The 27,644-nt window shown below is 47.2% G+C and overlaps 1 protein-coding gene across 1 annotated transcript; it reads left to right on the top strand.

Annotated features, from left to right (window-relative positions):
• Positions 1 to 14,888: 14,888 nt before the first annotated feature.
• LOC134729467 (eukaryotic initiation factor 4A-III-like) lies at positions 14,889 to 26,681 on the top strand. Its single transcript, XM_063598806.1, has 12 exons — positions 14,889 to 15,057; positions 17,603 to 17,675; positions 20,005 to 20,071; positions 20,558 to 20,620; positions 21,801 to 21,933; positions 22,191 to 22,271; positions 22,782 to 22,923; positions 23,676 to 23,814; positions 24,446 to 24,561; positions 25,610 to 25,717; positions 25,814 to 25,941; positions 26,439 to 26,681. Exons 1-12 carry the CDS (start codon positions 14,889 to 14,891, stop codon positions 26,453 to 26,455), a joined length of 1,236 nt encoding a protein of 411 aa, XP_063454876.1. The 3' UTR covers positions 26,456 to 26,681.
• The last annotated feature ends 963 nt before the right edge of the window (positions 26,682 to 27,644 follow it).

The raw sequence follows: 27,644 nt of genomic DNA, 5'->3' as shown, positions 1-27,644 counted from the left end.
AGCCACAAACTCCTAGGCTCAAGTAATCCTCCTGCCTCAGCCTCCCAAGTAGTTGGGATTACAGGCATGTGCCACCACATTCAGCTAATTAAAAAAAATTTTTTTTGTAGAGATGGGGTCTTGCCATATTGCCCAGGCTGGTCTCAAATACCTGGCCTCAAGCGATCCTCCTGTCTCAGTCTTTCAAAGTACTGGAATTACAGGTGCATGCCACCACGCCTGACTAATTATTTTATTTTATTTTTTCTAAAGACGGAGGTGTCACCATGTTGCCAAGGTTGGTCTTGAACTCCCGACCTCAAGTGATCCACCCACCTTGGCCTGGGATTACAGGTGTGAGCCACAATGGCTAGCCAAAATTACCATTTTTAAAATGAACAATTCAGGCCAGGTGCGGTGGTTCACACCTATAATCCCAGCACTCTAGGAGGCCAAGGTGGGCAGATCACCTGAGGTCAGAAGTTGGAGACCAGCCTGGCCAACATGGTGAAACCATCTCTACTAAAAACACAAAAATTAGGCAGGTCGCGGAGGCTCACGCCTGTAATCCCAGCACTTTGGCAGGCTGAGGTGGGTGGATCACGAGGTCAGGAGATCGAGACCATCCTGGCTAACACGGTGAAACCCCGTCTCTACTAACAATACAAAAAATTAGCCTGGCATGGTGGCGGGCAACTATACTCCCAGCTACTCGGGAGGCTGAGGCAGGAGAATGGCATGAACCTGGGAGGCGGAGCTTGCAGTGAGCCAAGATCGCGCCACTGCACTCCAGCCTGGGCGAGAGAGCTAGACTCTGTCTCAAAAAAAAAAAAAAAAAAAAAAAAGGAAGAAAAAACCATGAAAATTAGCTGGGCTTGGTGGCAGGCGCTTGTAATCCCAGCTACTCATGACGCTGAGACAGGAGAATCGCATGAACCCTGGAGGTGGAGGTTGTAGTGAGCCAAGATCCCACTATCGCACTCCAGCCAGGGTGACAAGAGTGAAACTCTGTCTTAAAAAGATAAATAAAATAAAATAAAATAAAATGAACAATTCAAGCCAGGCACGGTGGCTCTGTTCACCTAAAATAACACCTGTTATCTTAGAACTAGAACTTTGGGAGGCCGAGCTGGGAGGATTGCCTGAGCTCAGGAGCTCGAGACCAGCCTGGGCAACATGGCAAAACCCCGTCTCTAATAAAAATACAAAAAAATTAGCCAGGGGTGGTGGTGCACGCCTGTAATGCCAGCTACTGGGGAGACTGAGGCAGGAGAATTGCTTGAACCTGGGACACGGAGGTTGCAGTGAGCCAAGACCACGCCACTGTACTCCAGCCTGGGACACAGAGTGAGACTCCGTCAAATAAACAAACAAAAAAACACAATTCAGTGGCATTTAGTAAATATACAAAATTGTGTGACCACTTTATCTAGTTTCAAAACATTTTTACCACCCAAAAAGAAACCACACACCCGTTAAGCAGCTCCTAGTCCAAGGCAACCACCAATCTGCTTTCCATCTCTGGATTTGCCTGTTCTGCACATTTCATATACGTGGAGTTGTGTAATATGTGGCCTCTTGCGTTGGTGTCTTCCCCTCTGCATGATGTTTTGAGGCTCCTCCGTGTCATAGCCTGTGTCAGTGCCTCGTCCCGGATGTGGCCATATCGTATTCCATTGTGTGAACGCCGTGCGTTGTTGATTCATTTGTCTGTTCATGGCCATCGGGCTCTCGTGAATGCTGCTATTGTAACCGTGCAGTGGGTTCATTTATCCCACTTCCCAGATAGAGCCAATTTATCAAGACAGGGGAATCGAAATAGAGAAAGAGTTTAATTCACGCAGAGCTGGCTGAACAGGAGACTGGAGTTTTATGATGACTCAAACCAGCCTCCCCAGAATTCGGAGGCTAGGATTTTTCAAGGATAGTTTGGGGGCCCCGGGAATGAGTGCTGCTGGTTGGTTACAGATGCAATGACAGGGGTGACAGTCTTCTTCTGGGTGAGGCCACAGGACACATTGGCAGGTCCAGGTGGACCCATCAGCTGTCAGAAATGCAAAACCCTGGCCGGGCGCAGTGGCTCACGCCTGTAATCCCAGCACTTTGGGAGGCCAAGGCAGACAGATCACAAGGTCGGGAGATCAAAAACATCTTGGCCAACATGGTGAAACCCCATCTCTACTAAAAATAAAAAATAAAAAATTAGCTGGGCGTGGTGGCACACGCCTGTAATCCCAGCTACTCTGGAGGCTGAGGCAGGAGAATCATTTGAACCCGGGAGGCAGAGGTTGCAGTGAGCCGAGATCGGGCCACTGCACTCCACCCTGGGCAACAAGAGCAAAACTCCATCTCAAAAAAAAAAACAAACAAACAAAAAAAAAACAGAAGAAGAAGAAATGCAAAATCCTGAAAAGACATCTCAAAAGGCCAATCTTAGATTTATGTGTACACATCAGCAGAACTCAGGCTCCTCTCATCCTCCTAACTTGGTAGACTTTCATTAGCCTTATGATGACAGTTTTGTTTTGGAGAAGGGCTATTATCGTTTAAACCTCAAACTAAATGTCTCCCAAAGTGAGCTTGGCACAAGCCCAGTTTGGAGGTTAAAGACAAGATGAGGCGTTTCGCTGGAGCCCATGAGGTTGAGGCTGCAGTGAGCTATGATTGCACCACTTCACTCCAGCCTGGGCTACTCAGTGAGACCCTATCTCTTAAAAAAATTAAAACAACAACAAAAACAAACAAACAAAACAACCAAACTGCACACTTTGGATTCCATGTGGGATTAACAATGGAAGCTACTCCATTTTGGAGTCTGGTATTTAAAATTCTCACTGCGGCTTGGGTTTGCCTCCTTATCAGGGAATCAGTCCCTGCTGGCTTCCATTTATTGATCCTTATCCCTTCCATGAACAGCTTTTGATTTCCTGCCTTCTGTCTTTGGGACACAGGGCTTTTGGACCCTTATGTGCAGGTGGTCAGCTGAGAAGCTGAGACCCTAGAGAATACAGCTGAACAGAAATGTGAGTTAGACTCCACTTGTGGCTAGTGAAACTTCACTTTCTTTGAGCTGTCTTTGGGATGGGTCTGGGACTTATACAAAAAGAATTATCAGCTGTTTGGCCCAGCTAAAATCTGCTAACAAGAGATTTGAAAGGATTTTTTGGGGGGCAGGGGGGACAGAGTCTCACTCTGTCAACCAGGCTGGAGTACAGTGGCACAATCTCAGCTCACTGCGAGCTCCGCCTCCTGGGTTGAAGCAATTCTCATGCCTCAGCCTCCCGAGTAGCTGGGATTAAAGGCATGCACCACCATGCTTGGCTAAGTTTTGTATTTTTGGTAGAGACGGGGTTTCACCACGTTGGCCAGGCTGGTCTCGAACTCCTGGCCTCAAGTGATTCGCCCACCTTGGCCTCCCAAAATGCTGGAATTACAGGCATGAGCCACTGTGCCCAGCCGATTCCTTCTCTTTTTTTTTTTTTTTTTGAGACAGAGACTTGCTCTGTCGGCCAGGCTGGAGTGCAGTGGCACGATCCTGGCTCACTACAACCTCCGCCTCCCAGGCTCAAGCAATTCTCCTGCCTCAGCCTCCAGAGTAGCTGAAATTACAGGCGTCCGCCAGCATGCCTGGCTAATTTTTGTATTTTTAGTAGAGAGGGGTTTCACCTTGTTGGCCAGGCTGGGCTCAAACTCCTGACCTCAGGTAATCCGCCCACCTCGGCCTCCCAAAGTGCTGGGATTACAGGCGTGAGCCACCGTGCCCAGCCTGAATTTATTAGGTTTATGATTGTTTGGGAAACTGACTCTATTAAAGAGTATATAATTTTTGCTTTTGAAGTATTTCAATTATCATTGTGGCTCAATGACCATTTTACAGTGACCTGTGATCCTATTTTGTGATATGAAGTGTTTTAAACCTTTGATATTTGACAAACTATTTTCTTTTGAGCTATTTATAGCTTTTAACAATTGAGTGAAGTATATTCTTGTGAGCAAAATTTGAAGCATATTTCTTTCTCTTCATCTGATGTCTCCAAGTTTGAAAACTATTTGTGAGTATTCCTAATTTATGGCAATATAGTTATTTGCATAAGGTCAGTAAGAATCTGTTGTCTTTCATAACAGGACACAGTTGGACACACTGATTATTTTACCAAGGCATTGACTAGAATGGCATATTTTAGATATGACTGGACTGTTTTGAGGAATTGAGGTTAACTTATAGAGCTGAAAAAAAGACAGTTGAAAAGACTGGCCTGGTACCTTGACTCAGTGGTTCCCCTGCAAGCTTCCTGACCTGTGTTAAGTAAAGAATGTCATTTTGTGATTAGGCCCAGGAATCTCAAAATATATTTTGAGACCTCTAGAATAAGTCATCCAACTTATACAGGTATCTGTAGGCACAGATAAATCCTCGGCTTGGCTCCCAACTCATACAGGTATCTGTAGACACAGATAAATCCTTGGCTTGTCTCCCAACTCATACAGGTATCTGCAGGCACAGATAAATCCTTGGCTTGGCTCAAGAGGCTTTTACAAAGTCTGACCTTGGCCAGTCATGGTAGCTCAAGCCTGTAATCCCAATACTTTGGGAGATCAAGGCAGGAGGATTGCTTGAGGCCAGGAGTTCAAAACCAGACTGTGCAACATAGTAAGACTCCATCTCTCAAAACAACAACAACAACAACAACAAAGCCCAGTGTAATGATATGTTTCTCTCATCCAAGCTACTTGGGAGACTGAGGTTGGAGGACCACTTGAGCATAGGCGTTCAAGGTCATTGTGAGCTATGATCACACCACTACATTCCAGCCTGGGCAACAGAGTGAGACCCTGCATCAAAAATAAATAAGGCCAGGTGCAGTGGCTCATGCCCGTAATACCAGCACTTTGGGAGGTTGAGGTGGGCAGATCTCCTGAGGTCAGGAGTTTGAGACCAGTCTGAGCAACATGGCAAAACCCTATCTGTACCAAAAATACAAAAAATACTCAGGTGTGGTGGCATGCGCCTGTAGTCCCAGCTACTTGGGAGGTGGAGGTGGGAAGATCACTTGAGCCTGGGAGGCAGAGGTTGCAGTAAGCTAAGATCGTCCCACTGCACTCCAGCCTGGGTGACAGAGTAAAACTCTGTCTAAAAGAGAGAGAGACAGAGAGATTAAATAAATAGTCTAACCTTATAAAAAGTTCCAGCAAAAGCAACTTAAAAGAGCCTATATGGCCAATTACTATTTTTACTATACTTTATGCAAATAATCGGGCCAAGTGTAATAAGACTAAAACTTATTTTACCAATATATTGGTCTTACTATGATTTCTTCTTGATAACAATGGGAAACTGGAGACAGAAAAATTAGGTTTCAAAAGAAAACTACAGGCTGGGTGGGAGGATTGCTTGGGGCCAGAAGTTCAATACCAGCTTGGGTGACATAGCAAGACTTCTTCCCTACGATAATTTTTTTTAAGAAAGAAAGAATACTATAGTACACTTGTTGTTAGTTTCCAGCCTTGTCCATTGTTTTTTCAGTTTTTATTATTTTCTACAATTTGTGATGAACCCTCCATTCTTATCTGGCTACAAATCTCCAAACTAACATTTTCAAAATCTTCTTCCATCTTTCTGCTGTGGACTGAATGAAATTGCTACCACATTTTCCCTGAGGCCTTGCAAGCTGAAGCTCATACTATCAGGGGAACCAGCCTCCAATGAATATTTCAATGTAGGTTCTTTTCTATTTTCCCTAAGTATTGGCTGGTCTGAGAAATAAAGAGAAAGAGTACAAAAGACAGAAATTTTACACCTGGGCCTCTGGGGGTGACATCACCTATTGGTAGATTCCGTGATGCTCCTTGAGCCCCAAAACCAGAAAGATTTTTATTAGGGATTTCAAAAGGGGAGGGGGTATGAACAAGGAGTAAGTCACAAAGATCACATGCTTCAAAGGGCAATAACAGATCACAAGGGCAGAAGGGCAGAGCAAGATCACAAGGCCAGGGTGAAATCAGAATTACTGATGAGGTTCCATGTCCCACCGGGCACGCATTGTCTTGACAAACATCTTAACAGGAAACAGGGTTTGAGAGCAGACAACCGGTCTGACTACAATTTGCCAGGCTGGAATTTCCTAATCCTAGCAAGCCTGAGGGCACTACAGGAGACCAAGGTGTATTTCATCCCTTATCTTCAACCACATAAAACAGACACTCCCAGAGTGGCCATTTTAGAGGCCTCCCCCTGGGAATGCATTCCTTTTCCAGGGTTATTCCTTGCTGGGAAAAGAATTCAGCAATATTTCTCCTATTTGCTCTCTCCAAGAAGAAAAATACGACTCTGTTCTGCCCGGCCCCGCAGGCAGTCAGACCTTATGGTTATCTTCCTTGTTCCCTGAAAGTCACTGTTATCCTGTTCTTTTTTAGGATGCCCAGATTTCGTATTGTTCAAGCACACATTTTACAAACAATTTGTGCAGTTAACGCAATCATCACAGGGTCCTGAGGGGACATACATCCTCAGCTTATGAAGATGATGGGATTAAGGGATTAAAGTAAAGACAGGTATAGGAAATTATAACAGTATTGATTGGGGAAGTGATGTCCATGAAATCTTCACAATTTATGTTCAGAGACTGCAGTAAAGATAGGCGTAAGAAATTATAAAAGTATTAATTTGGGGAATTAATAAATGTCCATGAAATCTTCACAATTTATGTTCTTCTGCTGTGGCTTCAGCTGGTCCCTCCATTCGGGGTCCCTGGCTTCCTGCAACAGGCTGAAGTTTTTCTTTTAGGTTAAAATAGAGATAAGATTGATCAAACAGACTCTTTGTGGCAATAAGATACCAAATTATAAACAAGACCTAAGGCCATGGCAGGCAAAGGCTGATTCACACCCTACTAACCATAAACCCTTGTCAAACTTTTTTTTTTTTAATTAACCTGGTACAAGGTGGCTTCCTTTCCAAACTGGTTCTGGATGAGCACACATGACAGAATGGAAATCAAAATATTTTTCTGTGAAATATATTTCTTTGACATATTTTGGAATGGCACTGCAAAGCTGTCTTTCGGCTGGGTGCGGTGAACTCACGCCTGTAATCCCAGCACTTTGGGAGGCTGAGGCAGGTGGATCATAAGGTCAGGAGATTGAGACCATCCTGGCTAACATGGTGAAACCCCGTCTCTACTAAAAAATACAAAAAAATAGCTGGGCATGGTGGCAGGCGCCTGTAGTCCCAGCTACTCGGGAGGCTGAGGCAGGAGAATGGCATGAACCTGGGAGGCGGAGCTTGCAGTGAGCCAAGATTGAGCCACTGCAGTCTAGCCTGGGCAACAGAGCGAGACTCCGTCTCAAAAAAAAAAAAAAAAAGCTATCTTTTGTGGGGGAAATTAATTTGCATCTGTAGAGAATGTCCACTAACATATCCAGGCCTTGCCTGGATCTAGGAGAGATTTGCTGACAGCTTGACACCTTTAAAGTCTGAAAAGAGACATTTGCCATCCATTTTCTCGGAGGGCTGCTAGAAACCTATGAGGCTTTCATTTACATAACAAGGGCCTTCATCTCCACAACTGCCTTAACTCAAGCATTCTTTTCTACTTACTTCAGGTCTTTAGACGGTAGCTTAACTCTTTTTGACTCCCCCAAAATGTAATATAAATAATAGCTTAACTCTCTCAAATGGCAAGTAAAGAATCTGTAAAACCCACGTATGACTTGTAAGCCCCTGCTCTGGGATATCCTGCCGTTCAGGCTGAACCAAACGTATACCTTCCATGCACTGACTTACATCTTTGCCTGTAACTCCTGTTTACCTAAAATGTATAAAAGTAAACTGTTACCAGCCAGGCACAGTGGCTACTGCCTGTAATCCCAGCACTTTGGGAGGCCAAGGCGGGTAGATCACCTGAGGTCAGGAGTTTGAGACCAGCGTGACCAACATGGTGAAACCCCATCTCTACTAAATACAAAAAATTAGCCAGGCGTGGTACTGCACGCCTGTAATCCCAGCTACTTGGGAGCCTGAGGCAGGAGAATCGCTTGAACCTGGGAAGCAGAGGTTGTGGTGAGCTGAGATTGTGCCACTGCACTCCGGCCTGGGCAACAAGAGTGAAACTCCATCTCAAAAAAAAAAAAAAAAAGGAAACTGTCTCACGTGTCCTTGTGAAGAGACCACCAAACAGGCTTTGTGTGAGCAACACGGCTGCTTATTTCACCTGGGTGCAGGCAGGCTGAGTCCAAAAAGAGAGTCAGCAAAGGTGGTGGGATTATCATTAGTTCTTATAGGTGTTGGGATAGGCGGTGGAGTTAAGAGCAATGTTTTGGAGGGCAGGGGGAGGATCTCACAAAGTACATTCTCAAGGGTGGGGAGAATTACAAAGAACCTTCTTAAGGGTGGGGGAGATTATAAAGAAACTTCTTCAGGGTAGGGGAGATTACAAAGTACATTGATCAGTTAGTGTGGGGCAGAAACAAATCACAATGGTGGAATGTCATCAGTTAAGGCTATTTTCACTTCCTTTGTGTATCTTCAGTTGCTTCAGGCCATCTGGATGTATATGTGCAGGTCCCTGGGGATATGGTGGCTTAGCTTGGGCTCAGAGGCCTGACAGAAACTGTTACCTGGGTACCTTGTGACCACTTAAGGCTTTTTGGGTTTCTGTTTTTTCCAGGCCACAGTCACTTCTACTGGTTCAGAATAACCCTCTTGAAAACATTTTTACAGGGTTTGGTTTTTCTGTTAACACTGCACATGTGCTAGACTCTGACCAGCCAGTGCGGGGTCTGAGAGTCAAGACAGCAGTGAGGTGAGTTCAGGCAGCGCTCAGCAAGGTGCCTTGCCCCAGCCAGTTGGGTTTAGGCAGGGCTGTGCCTAGAAATGAACAGTGTTCACCCTTTAATACCTACGGATGGGTGGAGACTTCTGGCAGGAAGTCACTTTTAGGGGATGGCCCCTTGGATCAGATCGAGGTCACTTCTATCTAGGACATCAACTCCTGCAGTGATGAGTTACAGGAACCCAGTGCAGCCCAGCAGCACTGCCCCTGAGCCTCCTGGGCAAGAAGAGCCACCTCACCCTTTTCTACCTGATTCCTGGGAGCCGACGAAGGTAAAGGAAAAGCGACAGGTCGGCTCTGGAGGGTGGCAGACCACTGGGCTGTTCCCATTGTCACAGGGCAAACCCCCAAAGTAGGACTCAGCCTGTGAGACCACGTGGGTTCCTGGCTTCCCACGGGAAGGAACTCAAAAGTGAGCCAACGGAATGAAATGAAAACAGGTTTTTGAAGGAAGTAAAGGAATAAAAGCGTGACTACGTCATAGGCAGAGCAGCCCTGAGGGGTGCCAGTTGGCTTTTATGGTAATTTCTTAATCGTATGCTAAAAAGGGGTGGACTGTTCATGAGTTTTCCGGGAAAGGGGTGGGCAATTCCCGGAACTGAGGGTTCCTCCCTGTTTCAGACCACATAGGGTAACTCGCAGGGGTGGCCATAGCACTTGGAGACTGTCATGGCTGGTGGGAGTGTCTTTTGGCAGCTGATGCGTTATAATTAGCATATAAGGAGCAGTGAGGACAGGCGGAGGCTGCTTTCATCACCATCCTGCTTTTGGTGGAGTTCGGAGGCTTCTTTACCACATCCTGTTTTATCAGCGGGTCTTTGTGACCTCTATCTTGTGAAACAAGTCCTGCCACATTCCTACCTCACCATCTCCCCCACAGCAACCTCCTGAGCTCACAGCGCTCCTGGCCAGCTGGGACTGCGTTGTGTCCCTCCCTCTCTCTTGCCCCAGAGGTCCACACATTGAGTAAGCCAACAACTATTTATTGAACACCTACTGAGCATTAGGGAAACAGTGGGGGCGAAACAGACAGGACCCTAGCAGCCACATTTAATGGGGTGAGTAGTCTCCCTCCCCAACGTGGAAACCATGCGGGAAGTGAGATGCCGGTGACAGCGAGGATGCTGAGACCAGGCATAGGGGTCTGTCTACCTCAGTGACCGGGAGCCTCTTTTCCTAGACGCCATGGGGGCCAGGGACAAAGGGCAGGCACTATAGCTACTGTTTAGGGAACTCAGAGCCTGGCCTGCTTGTGCCTTTCCCTGTAGGGCACTTGAACTTATCACACTGGGCCTTAGTGTCTCCATCAGTAAAAGAAAAAAGATACCTATCTGCATTCTCTACTTATGGAGATAATGGAGGTTTCCCATAGGAACGGAAACATTTATCCAGAACTTTAAGCAGGGGACTTGTGGATAGAAAGCTAAGCGAGGCTGTCAGCTCTCATTTTTTAAGTAGATGTTATGCATAGCACAACAGAGCTACTCAGAGCCGACACTTTAACAAATCTGGTGCATGACTCACAAGGCATGTTCTCAAGACACGGCTGACGCGATCCTAACTGCCTACCAGTAAGAAACAGAACAAGGGGTTTGGGATCCTATTGACGCTAGGGCATCTGCTGAGCACTACATAGGCCATGGAAAAGCACGCACCATATTTCACAGCAAAAACCTCTTCTCCTGAGAGGAGCTCTTGCTGCTCTCCTACATGACAAAAACATGAGTCTCCTCCCATCTATTCACCACCTTCCCGCACTGCGTTTTCTAAAGCCTTTTTGGCAACAGGGACGGGTTTTGTGGAAGACAAATGTATTATTCCATTTTCATACTGCTATAAAGAACTGTCCGAGACTGGGTTATTTATAAAGGAAAGAGGTTTAATTGACAGTTCAGCATGGCTGGGGAGGCCTCAGGAAACTTACAATCATGGCAGGAGGTGAAGGGGAAGCAAGGCACCTTCTTCACAAGATGGCAGAAAGGGAAAAGTGCCGAGCAAAGGGGGAAGAGCCCCTTATAAAACCATCAGATCTCGAGACAACTATGGAGACAACAGCATGGGGGACTCATCCCCGTGATTCAATTACTCCACCTGGCTTCTCCCTCGACACGTGGGGATTATAGGGATTATGGGATTACAATTCCAGATGAGATGTGGGTGAAGACACAAAGTCTAGCCACGTCAACAACTTTTCCACAGGTGGTGGAATAAAATTCTTCCAGAGATGGACGGGGTAGTGGTTTCGGGATGAAACTATTCCACCTCCCATCATCAGGCATTAGATTCTCATGAGGAGTGCACAACCTAGATCCCTCGCATGTGCAGTTCACAACAGGGTTCACACTCCTCTGAGTCCAGTGCTGCTGCTGACAGCAGGCAGAGCTCAGTTGAGCTCCCTTGCTTGCCTCCTGCTGCACCGCCTGGTTCCTAACAGGCCACACACAGGTGCTGATACTGGTCCGTGGCCTGGGGTTTGGAGATTCCTACTCTAAAAGGTGGATTTACCCTCATCATCCCAGGGCCCCTCAGCCTCTAGGAAAAGAGGCCTCTTGGTCAGAAAGGTGGACAGACCCATTAAGCTCTGGGTGAGCAGCCCCGTCTCCAGCACCTCATGTCCCACAGTGTTTGTGTGTTGGGGAGGGTTCCATCTCACGCGATTAATCTCAAGGCAGGAGAGCCCATGTCTCTTTTATGCCCCATTGTTTCCCTAGAAAGCATCGTTCACCCAGAGACTGCAGCAAACCTCAGCAGCTCTCATCATTGTCACATTGTCATAGACTCTGGGCTAAAAAGCTACTGCTCCCCAGAAAAGTTAGAGCCCTTTAAGATGTGTGTTCAGACACCTGGCATAAACAACATTTCCAGGAAAATGGTGTAAAATGTTAGATCATCTAGTCATAAAAATATGAAGGAAAACAAATCTAAGCAGTTTGTGGATTAGATTTTAAAACTTTGAACAAGGTGAGGCCTGGTAGCTCACACCTGTGATTCCAGCACTTTGAGAGGCCGAGGTAGGAGGATCGCTTGAGCTCCTGGGCTGGGGCCAGGGTGTAGTGTCCTCATTAAGGCTTCTGAATAAAACTAACTTTAATTCTTTAAAAGCTTAACTGTTTTTCTTTAGTCAACAAGGTATTTTACATTCTTCTCCTACATTAAGTCACTGAAATCTGTGTGTATTTTACGACAAAGCGCTACAGCACGGCCTGGCAGTGTGAGGCACTAAATGATCCTTTGTAGAGTGAGGAAGGTATCAGAACTTACATTTTATTCAGCTTTATAAATATTTAATATTTTGGGTAACACCAGCATCCTTACAAGGAATGTTTATCAGAAGGTCAATTATCTGTCATGGATAAATTCTGGGGCCAGAATGAGATTCACTCTTGGAGAAGGCTGCATTTACTTGTTCACCCTTGAAATACTGCAATCCACCGACTTCTTGATAAAAGGATGCTCTGGTTTTCTGTTTATTTTTGAGATGGAGTCTCCGTCGCCCAGGCTGGAGTGCAGTGGCACAATCTCAGCTCACTGCAACCTCCACCTCTGGGGTTCAGGAGATTCTCCTGCCTCAGCCTCCAGAGTAGCTGGGACTACAGACACCCGTCACCACGGCCAGCTAATTTTTGTATTTTTTTTTTTTTTTACTAGAGATGGGGTTTCACCATTGTGGCCCGGCTGTTCTCGAACTCCTACACTCATGATCCGTCTGCCTCGGCCTCCCAAAGTGCTGGGATTACAGGCGTGAGCCACCAGGCCTGGCCAGGATGCTCTGGTTTTAACTAAAATTAACCTTCATAAAAGGAGAGCTTTTCAAGCACTCCTAGAAAGAAGCTGTGGATTAAAGATGTGCCGAGCGATGCAAGCCAGATTTGTGACCATAAGAAAGGACAGGACCGGGCTCATGCCTGTAATCCCAGCATTTTAGGAGGCTGAGGCGGGCAGATCATAAGGTCAGGACTTCAAGACCAGCCTGACCAACACGGGGAAACCCCATCTCTACTAAAAATACAAAAATTAGCCGGGCGTGGTGGTGCATGCCTGTAATCCTAGCTACTCAGGAGGGTGAGGAAGGGGAGTCGCTTGAACCGGGAGGCAGAGGTTGCAGTGAGCCAAGATTGCGCCACTGCACTCCAGCCTGGGGAACAGAGTGAGACTCTGTCTCACACACACACACACACACACACACACACACACACACACACACACACAAAATAGCGCGGCGCGGTGGCTCATGCCTGTAATCCTAGCACTTTGGGAAGCCGAGGCGGGCGGATCATGAGGTCAAGAGATCAAGACCATCCTGGCCAACATGGTGAAACCCGGTCTATACTAAAAATACAGAAAATTAGCTGGGCGTGGTGGCGCGTGTCCGTAGTCCCAACTATTTGGGAGGCTGAGGCAGGAGAATGGCGTGAACCTGGGCGACAGAACTTGCAGTGAGCTGAGATCACGACACTGCACTCCAGCCTGGGCGAACCGAGCAAGACTCCGTCAAAAAAAAAAAAAAAAAAAAAAGGACAGAGCTGGCGCTCGTGGAAATACAATTTTCCCAAAGTTAAAAACATGATTCTCAACAGCATGAACTGCCCTTCAAAGATGATGGAGCTGCTTCAAAAGGCGTTAGAGGAGCTGGGTACGAAGAAGCACTTAAAGTGTCAGATAAGAAAGCGGTTAGTGGCTGTGCGTAGTAGCGACACCTGTGGTCCCAGGTGCTCTGGAGGCTGAGGCGGGAGGATCGCCTGTGCTCGGGAGGTGGAGGCTGCAGCGAACCGAGATCGCGCCATGGCACTCCAGCCTGGGCGACAGGGCCAGACTGTCTCAAAACAAACAAACGAACAAACCAAAAGCAGGTTAAGATGCGCAACTGGTTAAAGTTCTGCTGGGCAATTAAAAAATGATCCCGTCTGGGTTATCTTTGCTGCAGGACACGCATTAGCAGCACCGTCTACTGACAAGTGGCCTTCATTAAGAGCAAATGGCAGGCTCAGCGTGTATTTTACTTTAGAACAGCTGCTTGCCGGGCACAGTGGCTCATGCCTGTAATCCCAGCACTCTGGGAGGCCAAGGCAGGCGGATCACCTGAGGCCCCGCAGTTCAGGACCAGCCAGGACAACCCTAACCCCCCCCTCCCCCAACCCCGTCTCTACAAAAAAATTTTAAAAATTAGCCGGGCGTGGTGGCGCGCGCCTGAGGTCCCAGCTACTCCAGAGGCTGAGGCGGAGGCTACAGTGAACCCTGATCCTACCACTGCACTCCAGCCTGGGCGACGGAGCCAGACCCTGTCTCCAACTCACCAGGCAAACGGTGAAGACACACCCAGGCGCGTCCCCTAAGAGGGACGCCGGCGTCAGGGGCCCTGGCCCTCCCCAGCGCAGACCCGCCGGAGCCCAGCGCCGCGCCGGGGCCCACCACCGGCGGCCGTGAGGGTTTCCACCCGAATCTCCCCGGCGAGCTGGGCGCCTCCACTACGGGTCCGCGACGCAGTCCACCCACTGCGGGCCCGAGAGAGGACCCGTGCTCGTCATTTTTATTCGAGGCGGGGCTATCTGGGGACCCCGCCCGGAGCGGAGGCCCCTCGCGGCCCCAGCCTGTTTCCAGGGAATTCAGGGCCACACGCCGCTCAAAGAACCTCAGCGCCCCAGTCCGCGAAATCCCGCAGCCGCTACGAAACACCGCCAACTTCAGAGGTCCCACACCCTCCATCCCTTTTGTAAGGAACTGGGTGCCCCGCCCTCAACGAGATCCCGCGGGAACTGCATATGGCGCGAGAGCAGAAACACCTTACTTTTCCCTGCGGCAAACGCCCAGTTCCCTTTCACGTGACGAAGAGTGCCCCGTCCCCCAGAGGCGTGGCCGCGTCGCACGTAAGCACGTACGCACGCACGTCTCTCGCTTTGGCATACTTAAGGCCTCAGTTCTCAGCCCCGCTTGGCAGTTCTCTTAAGAGCGGCAGCGAGGTCGGCAGCGGCAGCGAGGTCGGCAGCGGCAGCGAGGTCGGCAGCGGCAGCGAGGTCGGCAGCGGCAGCGAGGTCGGCAGCGGCAGCGAGATCCGCTGTGCTCTTCCGCGGACTCTGAATCATGGCGACCACGGCCACGATGGCGACCTCGGGCTCGGCGCGAAAGCGGCTGCTCAAAGAGGAAGACATGACTAAAGTGGAATTCGAGACCAGCGAGGAGGTGGATGTGACCCCCACGTTCGACACCATGGGCCTGCGGGAGGACCTGCTGCGGGGCATCTACGCTTACGGTGAGCGGGCGCGGGCCGCGGGGGCCAGCCGGGGGCGAGTCGGGGGCGAGCCGGGGGCTGAGGGCCCGACTGGTGACTCCCGGGCCGGCCCTGCGCTCCGGAGGTCGTGGTCAGGGTCGAGGCTCGGGGGCCAGTGACGTCCGACCCCCACCCCCACCCCCGTCCTCGCCCTCACGCCTGGCTGTGTCGGCGCTTTCGGTGTGTGTCCCCCGTGCAGAGCTCGGCGCTGGGTCTGTCGGGGGCTGCAGCCGCTTCGAGGCGCCTGAGCGTCGTTCATTCAGCAGATAACTGTTTTCTCCCTATTAGCTTTTCTGGGTACTGGGGTTTTGGCGGTAAAGCGGATGGGTTTGCGCCTTTACGGGTTTTGAAGTTCGTTTGGGGGGAAAGCATACTGTCAGGCTGCCCGGGCAGTGGTGGTTGCTGTGAAGAACCTGCAGCGGGGTAATTGAATAGAGTGGGACTGGGAAGGAGGAGAGAATTAGTAAAGCAGAGAGGTAAGGGGCTTCGCAGGAGGGGGTGCCATTTGAGCAGAGTTCTGGATGAAGGAGACTGTTAATGAGAAGAGGGAAGAGCAGTTGGGGCAGAAGGAACAGCTGGTGCCAGGGCCTTGCAGCCCTTAGCCAGCTGCATTCCAGGAACTGAAAGAAGTCCCCTGTGGTGGGATTTTGGAGAGCTAGTCGGGGCAGATCTAGCAAAGACGTGTAGGGTGACGAATAATTTGAATTTCATTTAGAAATCTAGTGGGAAGCCACTGGAAGGTTTTAAGTAGCTATGTGACACGATCACATTTACAGTTTTAAAGATTCTTCTGGGTGTCTGTAGATTTGAGGTGAGGCGAGGCAAGGCAGGAGAGGAAACAAGAGAGTTGGGAGCTTTTGCTCCAGTTCAGGGAAGAGAGGATTGTGCTGCCTTGGAGATGGAGTACCAGGGAGCTGACAGCATTGGCTGATGGATTGAACGTGAGCGACAGAAGAAGGAGAGTTGGAGTGTTTTGAGTAAGCGGTGGTTGATGCTGCAAACATTTGGCTAGGTAGGCAGCACTCCAGAGAGTCAGAATCAGGAGCTGTCTCTTGGTATGTTTGAAAGATGTGAGGAAGTTGAGGGAGAGCCTGGAGAAGAGGTTGGGTTGGGCACATAGATGGGAATGACCAGCATCTGGGATAAATGGCCTGTGTTTAATGCTTGGGACAGGGACATTTTTTATCGTGTAGTTCTCTTCCTTTTCTTTCTTCCTTTTCCTTCTGACAGTCCTGCTCTGTCACCAAGGCTGGAGTGTAGTGGCATGATCTCAGCTTATTGCAAGTTCCACTTCTGGGGCTCAAGCGATTCCTTTGCCTCAGCCTCCCGAGTAGCTGGGATTATAGGTGTGGGCCACCACGTCCTACTAATTTTTGTATTTTTAGTAGGGAGGGGATTTTGCCATGTTGCCCAGGCTGGTCTTGAACTCCTGACCTCAGTGATCCACCAGCCTCAGCCTCCCAAAGTGATGGCATTACAGGTGTGGGCCACCCCACCTGGCCGTATCCTGTAGTTCTTGATGCCACAACTGTTTGGACAAAGTGAAGCGAAGTTGCTGAGGATGGGTGGTGAAAAAGCATCTCAGGCAGCCTCGCAGTGAGGCTGACAGCCCCACCTGGTTTCCTGGCACTCAGGCGGTCCCTGCCCTAAGACACTGTTGTTCGTTTCCCATCTATGTGCTTGCTCTTCATGAAGAGTTCAAATCATCTGCTATATTTGCGTTTGTGTTAAGATGGGAAATTGTGCTACATTTTCTTTTGTTTCTTATTTTTCGCTATGCCCCAGAACTGAGCAGAGCTACATTTAAGAGACTACCAAAAAATAATTGAAATAGAGTTTTTGTACATAAAATTTTATTTACTTGAAAAACACGTGGTTCTTCTTGAAAATAGCCTCACCCTTTGGTGTAGTAGTTGCTTTGCAAGAGAGATGGTGTTGTAGTTAGTGAGCTGCATCCAGACAGAACAACACAGGACACCCTGCAGCGTGACCCACGCAGGTTAAACGGAGTTGTAGACCTGTCAGCAACACACAGACTTAATGCTAGCTAGTAGGAGAGAACAATGGCTAGAGTGCCTTTCCTGTTTTTTTGTTTGTTTTTTTTAAATTTAAAAAGTAGTATAGGTTGTTTGTAATCCAGTCAAACGTAAGGGAGTAATTAGAGTAAAAAGTAAGTTTCTTTCCACCCCTCTACTGCAGTAACTGCCAGGAACATTTTGGCACTTATACTTCCAGATGCTGCACGCCCAGATTTTTTTTTAAAGAAAACTGGTGTCTATATTCTACAATTTGGTGGTTTTTTTAAAAATAGAGATTGATCTTTACAAATAATATCCCACGTTAGTGTAGAAATCCACTCAGCGCAATTCATTGAGCCCCTGGGTTTTGAGAGCTTGCTATGTTGAACACTGGGTTAGGCTGGAGGACAGGTTCAAAAAACAAACCATGTCTGCCCCTGAGGAGCTTACAGTACAGGGTTTCTATGCCGTCATTGTGGTGAGAGCTAATTTTTTGTTTTTATTTGCAGGTTTTGAAAAACCATCAGCAATCCAGCAACGAGCAATCAAGCAGATCATCAAAGGGAGAGATGTCATCGCACAGTAAGTTGTCCTGGGGTGCGGCGCAGGGCTGGATGTGAATTTGGGCAGCGCAGTGCAGTTAGATGCTCCGGGATGACTGTTTCCCTCAGCTTGTACACGCTCAGTTCCAACACTTTCCCTGACTTTAGCCACAGGGTTTAATAATTTTTTTAATTTGTGTTCTCTACTGTAGAAAGCTTTCATTTTCTTTTTGAGATGGAGTCTCGCTCTGTTGCCCAGGCTGGAGTGCAGTGGTGCCATCTCGGCTCACTGCAACCTTTGCCTCTCAGTTTCAAGCTATTCTCCTGCCTCACCCTCCCAAGTAGCTGGGATTACAGGCATGCACCACCATGCCCGACTAATTTTCATATTTTTAGTAGAGACGGGGTTTCACCATGTTGGTCAGGCTGGTCTCAAACTCCTGACCTCAGGTGATCCACCCTCCTTGGCCTCCTAAAGCGCTGGGATTTCAGGCATGAGTTACCGCACCCGGCCAAGGCTTTCGTTTTCTTAGCCAGCTTTGCTTAGTGGTTTGCTGGCATGTGGAATTGTATATAACACAATTTCGGAAAAACAGACTGTGCTTTTCCTCTGCTCTCACACCACCACGACAATCATCAGCACAGAAGAAGACTTCTGTGAGCAGAGGTGTGGGGGTTTTCCAGCTGGGTGTCCTCCAGTTCAACTCTCACACCACCTGCCTGGAGATAGGCCATATCCTGCAGGTTGAGGGCTCAGTCCCCATGACTACCCTCTTTTCAGACACCAGTTCTAAGTTCGGATCTCTAGAACTTCTGACCAAGCAGCTTCAAGTTGGGTTCCCAGGATCTCCTCTTTAGGTTGGATTAATTTGCTGGAACAGCAGCTCAAAGAACTCAGGGAAACACATTTAGTGGTTTATGATAAAGGGTACTGCAGAGGATACAGATATGGGGGGAGGGGTGCAGCCTCCAAGGGGCGGGTGGTCACCTCCCGGAACCTCCTTGTGTTCCACTGTCTGTGTTCAGCCATCTAGAAGCTCTTGGAACCCAGTCCTCTTGGGTTTTTATGGAAAATTCCATGAGGTCAGCATTCTTTCCCCCATAAGGGAATAAATAGGGCAGGAGCTTTTCTGGGATAATACCATAATGCTTTTTTTAAAAAAAATTTGAAATTTAAATTGTTTACATTTTTCGAGACAGGGTCTTACTCTGTCTCCCAGACTGGAGTGCAGTCATGTGATTACAGCTCATAGCAGCCTCAAGCGATCCTCCCATCTCACCCTCCCAAGTAGCTGGGACTACAGGCACACATCACCATGCCCAATTACTTGTTATATTTTCTGTAGAGACAGGGTTTTGTTGTGTTGCCCAGGCTGCTCTCAAACTCCTGGCAATCTGTCTGCCTTGGCTTCCCAAAGCCTTGGGATTACAGGCGTGAGCCACTGTGCCCGGCCTCAACATTTTTTTTGTTAAGATATGGGGCCTCACTTCGTCACCCAGGCGGGAATGCAGTGGTGCAGTCATAGCTCACTGCAACCTCTAACTTCAAGGATTAAGGAATCGTCCCGCCTCAACCTCCCAAGTAGCTGGGACTGCCAGAATGTGCCGCCGTTCCTGGTTAGTTTTTTGTTTTGTTTAGAAATGGGGTCTCTTGCTGTATTGCCCAGGCTGGTCTCGAATTCCTGGCTTCATCCAATCCTGCCTCTGCGTCCCAGAGTGTTGGGAATACAGGCCTGAGCCACCACGCCGTGACATGAGGGTCTTTATGACTCACAATCTGAAAGGCAGGGAAGATTAGAGCCCTGCTGTGGAGCAGGTGAAAGGAGAGCAGAAGGTCAGAGAGATTGTTTCCTGAGGCCTAACAAACCCATCAATTTAATAAGACTGTAATAAGGGCTATGGGAGCTGTGAGCCAGGAACTCTGGATGAAAACTTGTATATAGCCGTATCTCCTGGCACCACAAACCCTCTTTTAATAGCTTTATCCCTCGTTTGCCTAATTTCAAAAAAGACTCATTTACACAAAAATTTCTTTGGAGGAGAGAGTTAGTCCAAAATCCTAGAAGGAAAAGAGTTGTATTTCAATAAAGGGGAGTCCTCCTTTTTCTGACACCTATGAAACGCCTCTTGAAGTTAGAGAGTCTGTGACTCCATTGCCCCCGTGCAGAAGCCATGTCTACTCTCTTCATGGACACTTAACAAGCTGTGACACTGGGCCCGAGTCCTGCCTCCTCGCAGTTAAGATGGTATTAGGTACGGGGGCTTGCTCTAAGAAGGTACCTAAGTGCCTCTGGAGCCCAGGCCTTGGAGTGCAGCTGTGGCGTGGCCTGTCCTCCCTCTAATCCCACTGCTTTTGTTTCCTTGAATAGGTCTCAGTCCGGCACAGGAAAAACAGCCACCTTCAGTATCTCAGTCCTCCAGTGTTTGGATATTCAGGTAATTTGCCATTCTTAAAACAAACTGTTATGTAATTCTAGGAAATACTTGCTTTTTCTTCTGTAACTACAGTGTTCAAAAAGTACAATTTAAAATTTTCCAGTATGTATTGACTCAGCAAATTTTTACACAGAGTCTTAGTTGTACACTAATATTTGCACTAATATTGTGTCATGATTTGCTATTTAACTAGAGGAAGCTCTTGTCTGCAGACGAGGATCCTGACACATTAAGTTATTGTTGGATTTGCAATTTAAATGACATTAATATTTGCTAACCTGTAAGAGATGAGAAGTATGATTAATATGAGATACTATTTCTCATATTGATCTGAGTGTGAATGACTACAATCCACTTTGATAATACTGCGGATTCTCTAATTTCTGATAAATTCTTTCACCAGGTTCGTGAAACTCAAGCTTTGACCTTGGAATCCACTTTGATAATACTGCGGATTCTCTAATTTCTGATAAATTATTTCACCAGCTTCGTGAAACTCAAGCTTTGATCTTGGCTCCCACAAGAGAGTTGGCTGTGCAGATCCAGAAGGTGAGATGGCTAAAGAGAGCGGTGTCCGATTAACAAGTACTGCTTTTGTGATTTAGTTGTGAAACACCGACTTATTTATTTAATCCAATCCTGTTTTCTGATACCTCAAAATTTTCTTCCTGATTAACATTTTGCCATGAATCATTATATAAATTGCTGGTTTGTATTAAGTCATTTTTGGTGTGGCTTGTGTGCTCTCGGTAGTTTTTTACAGCCTTAGAAATGTAGATTTTTTGCGAAAAGTCAATTTTAATAAAAATAAATTAGGCCGAGGTGGGTGGATCACCTGAGGTCAGGAGTTTGAGACCAGCCTGGTCAACATAGTGAAACCCTGTCTCTACTAAAAATACAAAGAAATTAGCTGGGCGTGGTGGCAGGCGCCTGTAATCCCAGCTACTTGGGTGGCTGAGCAGGAGAATCACTTGAACCCGGGAGGCAGAGGTTGCAGTGAGCTGAGATTGTGCCATTGTCCTCTAGTCTGGGCAAGAAGAGTGAAACTCTGTCTCAAAAAAAAATAAATTGTACCCATTTTATACTTAACGTAGTATAAAGACGTATGTTTAAAAAGATGTATATTAAGATGTTAATGTTGGTTTCTTCAGTGGATGGGATTATGAATTTTACATATTCTTTTCTGTTAATGATATAGCTTTTGTAATAAGAAACCAGCAGGCCGGGTGTGGTGGCTCACGCCTGTAATCCCAGCACTTTGAGAGGCCGAGGCAGGCCAATTAGGAGGTCAGGAGATAACGACTCCCTGAATACACATATAGGATGCACACAGCACAGTGTGCTAACACGGTGAAACCCCATCTCTACTAAAAATACAAAAACAAAATTAGCCTGGTGTGGTGGCGGGCGCCTGTAGTCCCAGCTACTCAGGAAGCTGAGGCGGGAGAATGGCGTGAACCCGGGAGGCGGAGCTTGCAGTGAGCTAAGATTGCGCTGCTGCCCCCCAGCATGGGCCACAGAGTGAGAGTCCGTCTCAAAAAAAAAAAAAAAAAAAAGCAAAATTAACTTGTTTTTGTCAGAGAAAAGAGCAGGAGAATTTTGTGGTTTGGAGATAAGAATGGCATAAATAATAATCGGTGATCATCTCGGAGGAGAAACAGTCTTTCTTTTTGGAAAATGTGGATGTTTCTCTCTCCCACCCTGGACGTGAACCTGTGCTTTGTTTCAGGGGCTGCTTGCTCTCGGTGACTACATGAATGTCCAGTGCCATGCCTGCATTGGAGGCACCAATGTTGGCGAGGACATCAGGAAGCTGGATTATGGACAGCATGTTGTCGCGGGCACTCCAGGGCGCGTTTTTGGTAAGCACTTTTGTCGCTAAAAATGGTGCTGCCGGTAGTATTTGTAAGAAGTGCTTAAATGGTACAGGACAGCTTTCGATTTGGTAGGCCGCACGGTAGACTTTTGCACCTGGGTCACTTGCAGGAGGTGGAGGGAAGGTCTCTGGAACCCTGAGACCAGTGGAATGATGAGCTCTTTCTTGGGAGCCTCAGGTGTGATTATTTCAAAATCTCATAGATGTGATTTGTCATAAGTATTTCAAAATCTCATGTTATAGATATGATTCGTCGCAGAAGGCTAAGGACACGTGCTATCAAAATGTTGGTTTTGGATGAAGCTGATGAAATGTTGAATAAAGGTATGAGTAACAAAAGAATTACTTTTCTACTGACATAATTCTTAGTTCTTAAATTTTCACAGTGTAAAATTGAAACAGCCAGTGACTGTTCTGAATGTGAATAGCGTTTTCATCGTGGAAAAACAATTGTGCCTTGGCGGCAATTATGAACAAAAAATTCCTACCTTGATTTTATTTGTTTATTCATCGTGGGTGACTCAGGCCAGCCTCTATGGCTTTTTATTTGGTATCTAGGACTCTCGGGGTGGGTTTCTTGATCCCTAGATCACTTCAGATTGAAGAAGCACCAAAGGGAAACCAGATTCCCTCAACCAGATAACACTCCGGGGGGCGGGGAGTAGGGACGGAGAGAACGCGTGGATGTGGCCTGGTGCTGTAAAAATGAGATTTCCTGTCAAACGTACCTTATCACCACTCTGCCTCTAACCCAGTGGGAACACTGGGCGCGCACCTTCCATTTCTGGGTGTGCCGCCCTAAACATCCCTCACCTGTCTTGCTCCCTGTCCCAGGTTTCAAAGAGCAGATTTACGATGTATACAGGTACCTGCCTCCAGCCACACAGGTGGTTCTCATCAGTGCCACGCTGCCACACGAGATTCTGGAGATGACCAACAAGTTCATGACCGACCCAATCCGCATCTTGGTGAAACGGTAGGAGCCCCTCTTGTCAAGTTTACTAAAACACTGGGCCGCATTTATAAAGGATTTTATGTCGTAATTTCAAAAACTTTTTATAGCCAGAGTCTGGCTGTGTTGCTGAAGCTGGTGTCAAAACCCGGACCTCAGGCTATCCTCTTGCCTGAGTGTAAAGGAATTGAAAGCATGCAAATTCTTTTAAAATTCCTGTTTTAAAAAACCAAATAGGCTGGGCAACATATAGAGACCCTATCTCTACCAATAATAAAAAATTAGCCAGGTAGGGCGGCACATGCCTCTAGTCCCAGCTACTCAGGAGGCTGTGGTGGGAGGATCGCTTGAGGTCAGGAGGCTGAGGCTGCAGTGAGCTTTGATTGTGCCACTGCACTTCAGCCAGGGCAACAGAGCAAGACCCTGTCTCAAACAAAACAAAACAAAACAAAACAACCCATCTTTTACAATCCTCATTGTGGTTTGAACCAATAATTCTAAATTTAAAAATTAGGTGACTGTATTTCTTTATCAGTGTTTCATTTAGAATCGTATTCCATGTGCTGCACATTGTGAAATGTTAAGTAGGATACAGAATGGAGGCCTGTGTGACGGAAGTGGTGATAGGATGGAGGACAGGGCTGGGGCTGCTGGGTCTGCACCAGATATCACGGTGTGACCTTCTCCACCAGGGTCTCCCTGGATCCTGGCTTGGCCCACCCTCAAGTCCTAGAAGGAAGGATGAGTATGTAACAGGATTTGTCTTTGTCCTTCAGTGATGAATTGACTCTGGAAGGCATCAAGCAATTTTTCGTGGCAGTGGAGAGGGAAGAGTGGAAATTTGACACTCTGTGTGACCTCTACGACACACTGACCATCACTCAGGCGGTCATCTTCTGCAACACCAAAAGAAAGGTGAGAGGCACTGCACAGCCTCCCTGTGCTGAAGGGAAACTGCAGATTGAGTCTCTGAATGACGTCAATCAAGATTTTTCAGTAAAGGGCCAGTTTGTCCGTATTTTAAGCTTTCAGGGTATGTGTTCTCTTGTAAAAGCAGCTGTAGACAATATGCAAACGGTCACGTGGCTGTGACCATTAAAACTTCATTTACAGAACAGCGATATCAGCCACCCCTAAAGATTCAGATTTTGTTGGTTGAAGGTGGACCCCAGGCCTGAGTAGTTTTAGATCCCCAGGTGATGGTAATGTGGAGGCAGACCTGAGAACTGTCGGCCACTTTCCTGAGAAAGGAGAGGAGTTGGGCTACATTCTAACAAGATTGGATTTCAAATGAGAATGAGCACACCTGGCCCCCTCCCCCCATAGAGTCATTATATGGAGAAAATGAAGTAAGAGGGTTTTGTGAGTGCACCCCAACATTTTCTGGGAAAAAGTTTGTACATCCAGTTAGGATGATTCTGAGTTTTAAGAGCAGTTACCTTATGAATATTGATACTGGTTCTGCAAATGATGCGGTAAAGTCCCGAATGCACGTCTCTGCTTTGGTATACTAGCTTGCAGTAGCATCTGTTGATTGGATTTGTAGGTGGACTGGCTGACGGAGAAAATGAGGGAAGCCAACTTCACCGTATCCTCAATGCATGGAGACATGCCCCAGAAAGAGCGGGAGTCCATCATGAAGGAGTTCCGGTCGGGCGCCAGGTGGGTCCGCTATGCTGTGGCTCTGCAGGTCAGGGTTTGCTAGACTGTGCTAAGCACTTCATATGCACTGCCTAAGTGCAGGCCCCACACCCGGGGGGATGACAAGCTTCTGCTCTGAAAGCTGAGGCCCTGGGTGAGCAGAAAACCTTCCAGTTAATGAGGGGTCCGCTGTGCTCCTGTAATACTTAGGTTGAGGTGATAACTAGCCTTAACTAGCCAGGTTGGTCACCTTGGTTACAAGTGTGTGTCTTCTTTTCCAGTAAGTAGGGGGGTTTTCTGTTCATCGTTTCGATTAGTTTAATTCCACAGTGGTCAGAAAGCGTGGATTGGGTGGTTTCATTCATTTGAACTTGATTCAGACTTCCTTCTTTGCCCACCTTGTGGTCAGCTTAACAAATGTGCTGTGTGTGTCTTTTGTTTGTTTGTTTGTTTTTGAGACAGTCTCACTTCGTTACCCAGGCCGGAGTGCAGTGGTACAATCTTGGCTCACTGCAACCTCTGCCTCCTGATTTCAAGTGACTCCTGTGTCTCAGCCTCCCGAGTAGCTGGAATGGCTAATTTTTTTTTTTTTTTCATTTTTAGTAGAGATGGGGTTTCACCATGTTGGCCAGGCTGGTCTCGAACTCCTGACCTCAGGTGATCCATCTGCCTCAGCCTCTGGCAGTGCTGGGATTACAGGCATAAGCCGCCGCCATGGCCGGCTGAAGTTACCGTTTTTAATTTTTTGCTAGGCAAAAGTGAAGTATTTTTCCCAATTATTGGTTTAGGACCGATTAAACAAGTTAAAGATAGTCTAGTAAAAGATGTCTATTTTTTTAATCTGATGGAGCACATGACCGAAGTAACTAAATCCACCAACAGCCCCTCTGCACAGGGGTTTCTGGTGCTGTCCCTGAGGCTTCACGTTTGCAGACAGACTGTTGAGAGAGGAGAATCTCGTATATTTTGGACCTGCAGCCAGGATTCCTTAAAATTAGCAATGGAAGCAAGTCCAGTCTTATACTTGTATGAGTAATTTAATCACCTCAAACACTCTTTCTTTTTGCAGCCGAGTGCTTATTTCTACAGATGTCTGGGCCAGGGGGTTGGATGTCCCTCAGGTGTCCCTCATCATTAACTACGATCTCCCCAATAACAGAGAATTGTCCATACACAGGTAGGGTGCAAGCTCTCATTGGCTTCACTTCTGTGACACATTTACTAAATCTTGATTGTTATATATACTAACTGTAATATTGTTTTATTCCTGAAGAATTGGGAGATCAGGTCGATACGGCCGGAAGGGTGTGGCCATTAACTTTGTAAAGAATGACGACATCCGCATCCTCAGAGATATCGAGCAGTACTATTCCACTCAGATTGATGAGATGCCGATGAACGGTAGGAAATCATCCAGCTCTACTGTAATTGTAGAGGGAACTTCCCTATTCTTAGTTTGGGGCACTTGAGTTTGTTTTTTTGTTGTTGCGGTTTGTTTTGTTTTGTTTTTGAGATGAAGTTTCGCTCTGTCACCCAGGCTGGAGTGCAGTGGCGCGATTTCGGCTCACTGCAACCTCTGCCTCCTGGGTTCAAGCAATTCTCCTGCCTCAGCCTCCTGAGTAGCTGGAATTACAGACGCGTGCACCATAGCCAGCTAAGTTTTGTATTTTTAGTAGAGACGGGGTTTCACCATGTTGGCCAGGCTGGTCTCGAGCTCCTGGCCTCAAATGATCCGCCCACCTCAGCCTCCCAACGTGCTGGGATTACAGGCGTGAGCCACTATGTCTGGCCTGTTTTTTGTTTTGAGAAGTCTGTTGTGAGGTTTTAGTTAAATTTACGTTAACAAATTTTCATTTTGTTTGTGTTGTTCCTTAATCTGTTTCTTTCTTCACTTTCAGTTGCTGATCTTATCTGAAGCAGCAGATCAGTTGGATGAGGGAGACTGTTCACCTGCTGTGTACTCCTGTTTGGAAGTATTTGGATCCAGATTCTACTTGATGGGGTTTATATGGACTTTCTTCTCATAAATGGCCTCCCGTCTCCCTTCCTTTGAAGAGGATATGGGGATTCTGCTCCCTTTTCTTATTTACATGTAAATAATACATTGTTCTAAGTCTTTTTCATTAAAAATTTAAAACTTTTCCCATAAACTCTATACTTCTAAGGTGCCAGCAGCTTCTCTAGTAACTTACTGTGTAGTCTTGGGTCATTTCACTCACTTTTCCTTGTTTTTTTTTTTTTTTTGAGACAGAGTCTCCCTCTGTTGCCCAGGCTGGAGCGCAGTGGCGCGATCTCCTCTCACCGCAAGCTCCACTTCCTGGGTTCATGCCATTCTCCTACCTCAGCCTCCCACGTAGCTGGGAGTACAGGTGGCCGCCACCATGCCAGCCTAATTTTTTTGTATTTTCAGTAGAGACGGGGTATCACCGTGTTAGCCAAGATGGTCTCGATCTCCTGACCTCGTGATCCACCCACCTCGGCCTCCCAAAGTGCTGGGATTACAGGCGTGAGCCACTGCACCTGGCCCATTTCACTCACTTCTCTAATCTTTTTTTTTGGAAAGAGTTTCATCGTTGATGAGTTTTGCTCTGCTGCCCAGGCTGAAGAGCAGTGGCACCATCACAACTCATTGCAGCCACAACCTCTTGGGCTCAAGCGATCCTCTCACCTCAGCCTCCTGAGTAGCTGGGACTACAGGTGCATGCCAGCACATCTGGCTAATATTTAAATTTTTTGTAGAGACAGGGTCTCACTTTGTGGCCTAGGCTGGTCTGTCACTCATGGGTTTAAGTGATTCTCCCATCTTGGCCTTACAAAGTGCTGGGATAACAGGTGTGAGCCACCATGCCTGGCCTCATTTTTCTAATTTTTTTGTTTGCTTTTTGAGAGCCTAGGATCTCCCTGTCACCCAGGCAGGGGTATAGTGGCAGGATCATGACTTACCACAATGTTGACAAACTAAAACAGATAATTATCTGTTTAGATATTTAAATTATTAAAGTATTTAAGTTATGTGTTGAAATAGTTAAAGTAATTACCTGTAGCTTTATAGGCACACAGCACCACAGCTGCCCAATTTTTAATTTTTTCAAGACAGGGTCTCC

The sequence above is a fragment of the Pan paniscus genome, chromosome 19 (genome assembly GCF_029289425.2).
Source record: "Pan paniscus chromosome 19, NHGRI_mPanPan1-v2.0_pri, whole genome shotgun sequence".
Lineage (NCBI taxonomy): Eukaryota > Metazoa > Chordata > Mammalia > Primates > Hominidae > Pan > Pan paniscus.
Note: the sequence above shows the minus strand (reverse complement) of the source record. Positions and strands in the feature narration are given on the sequence as shown.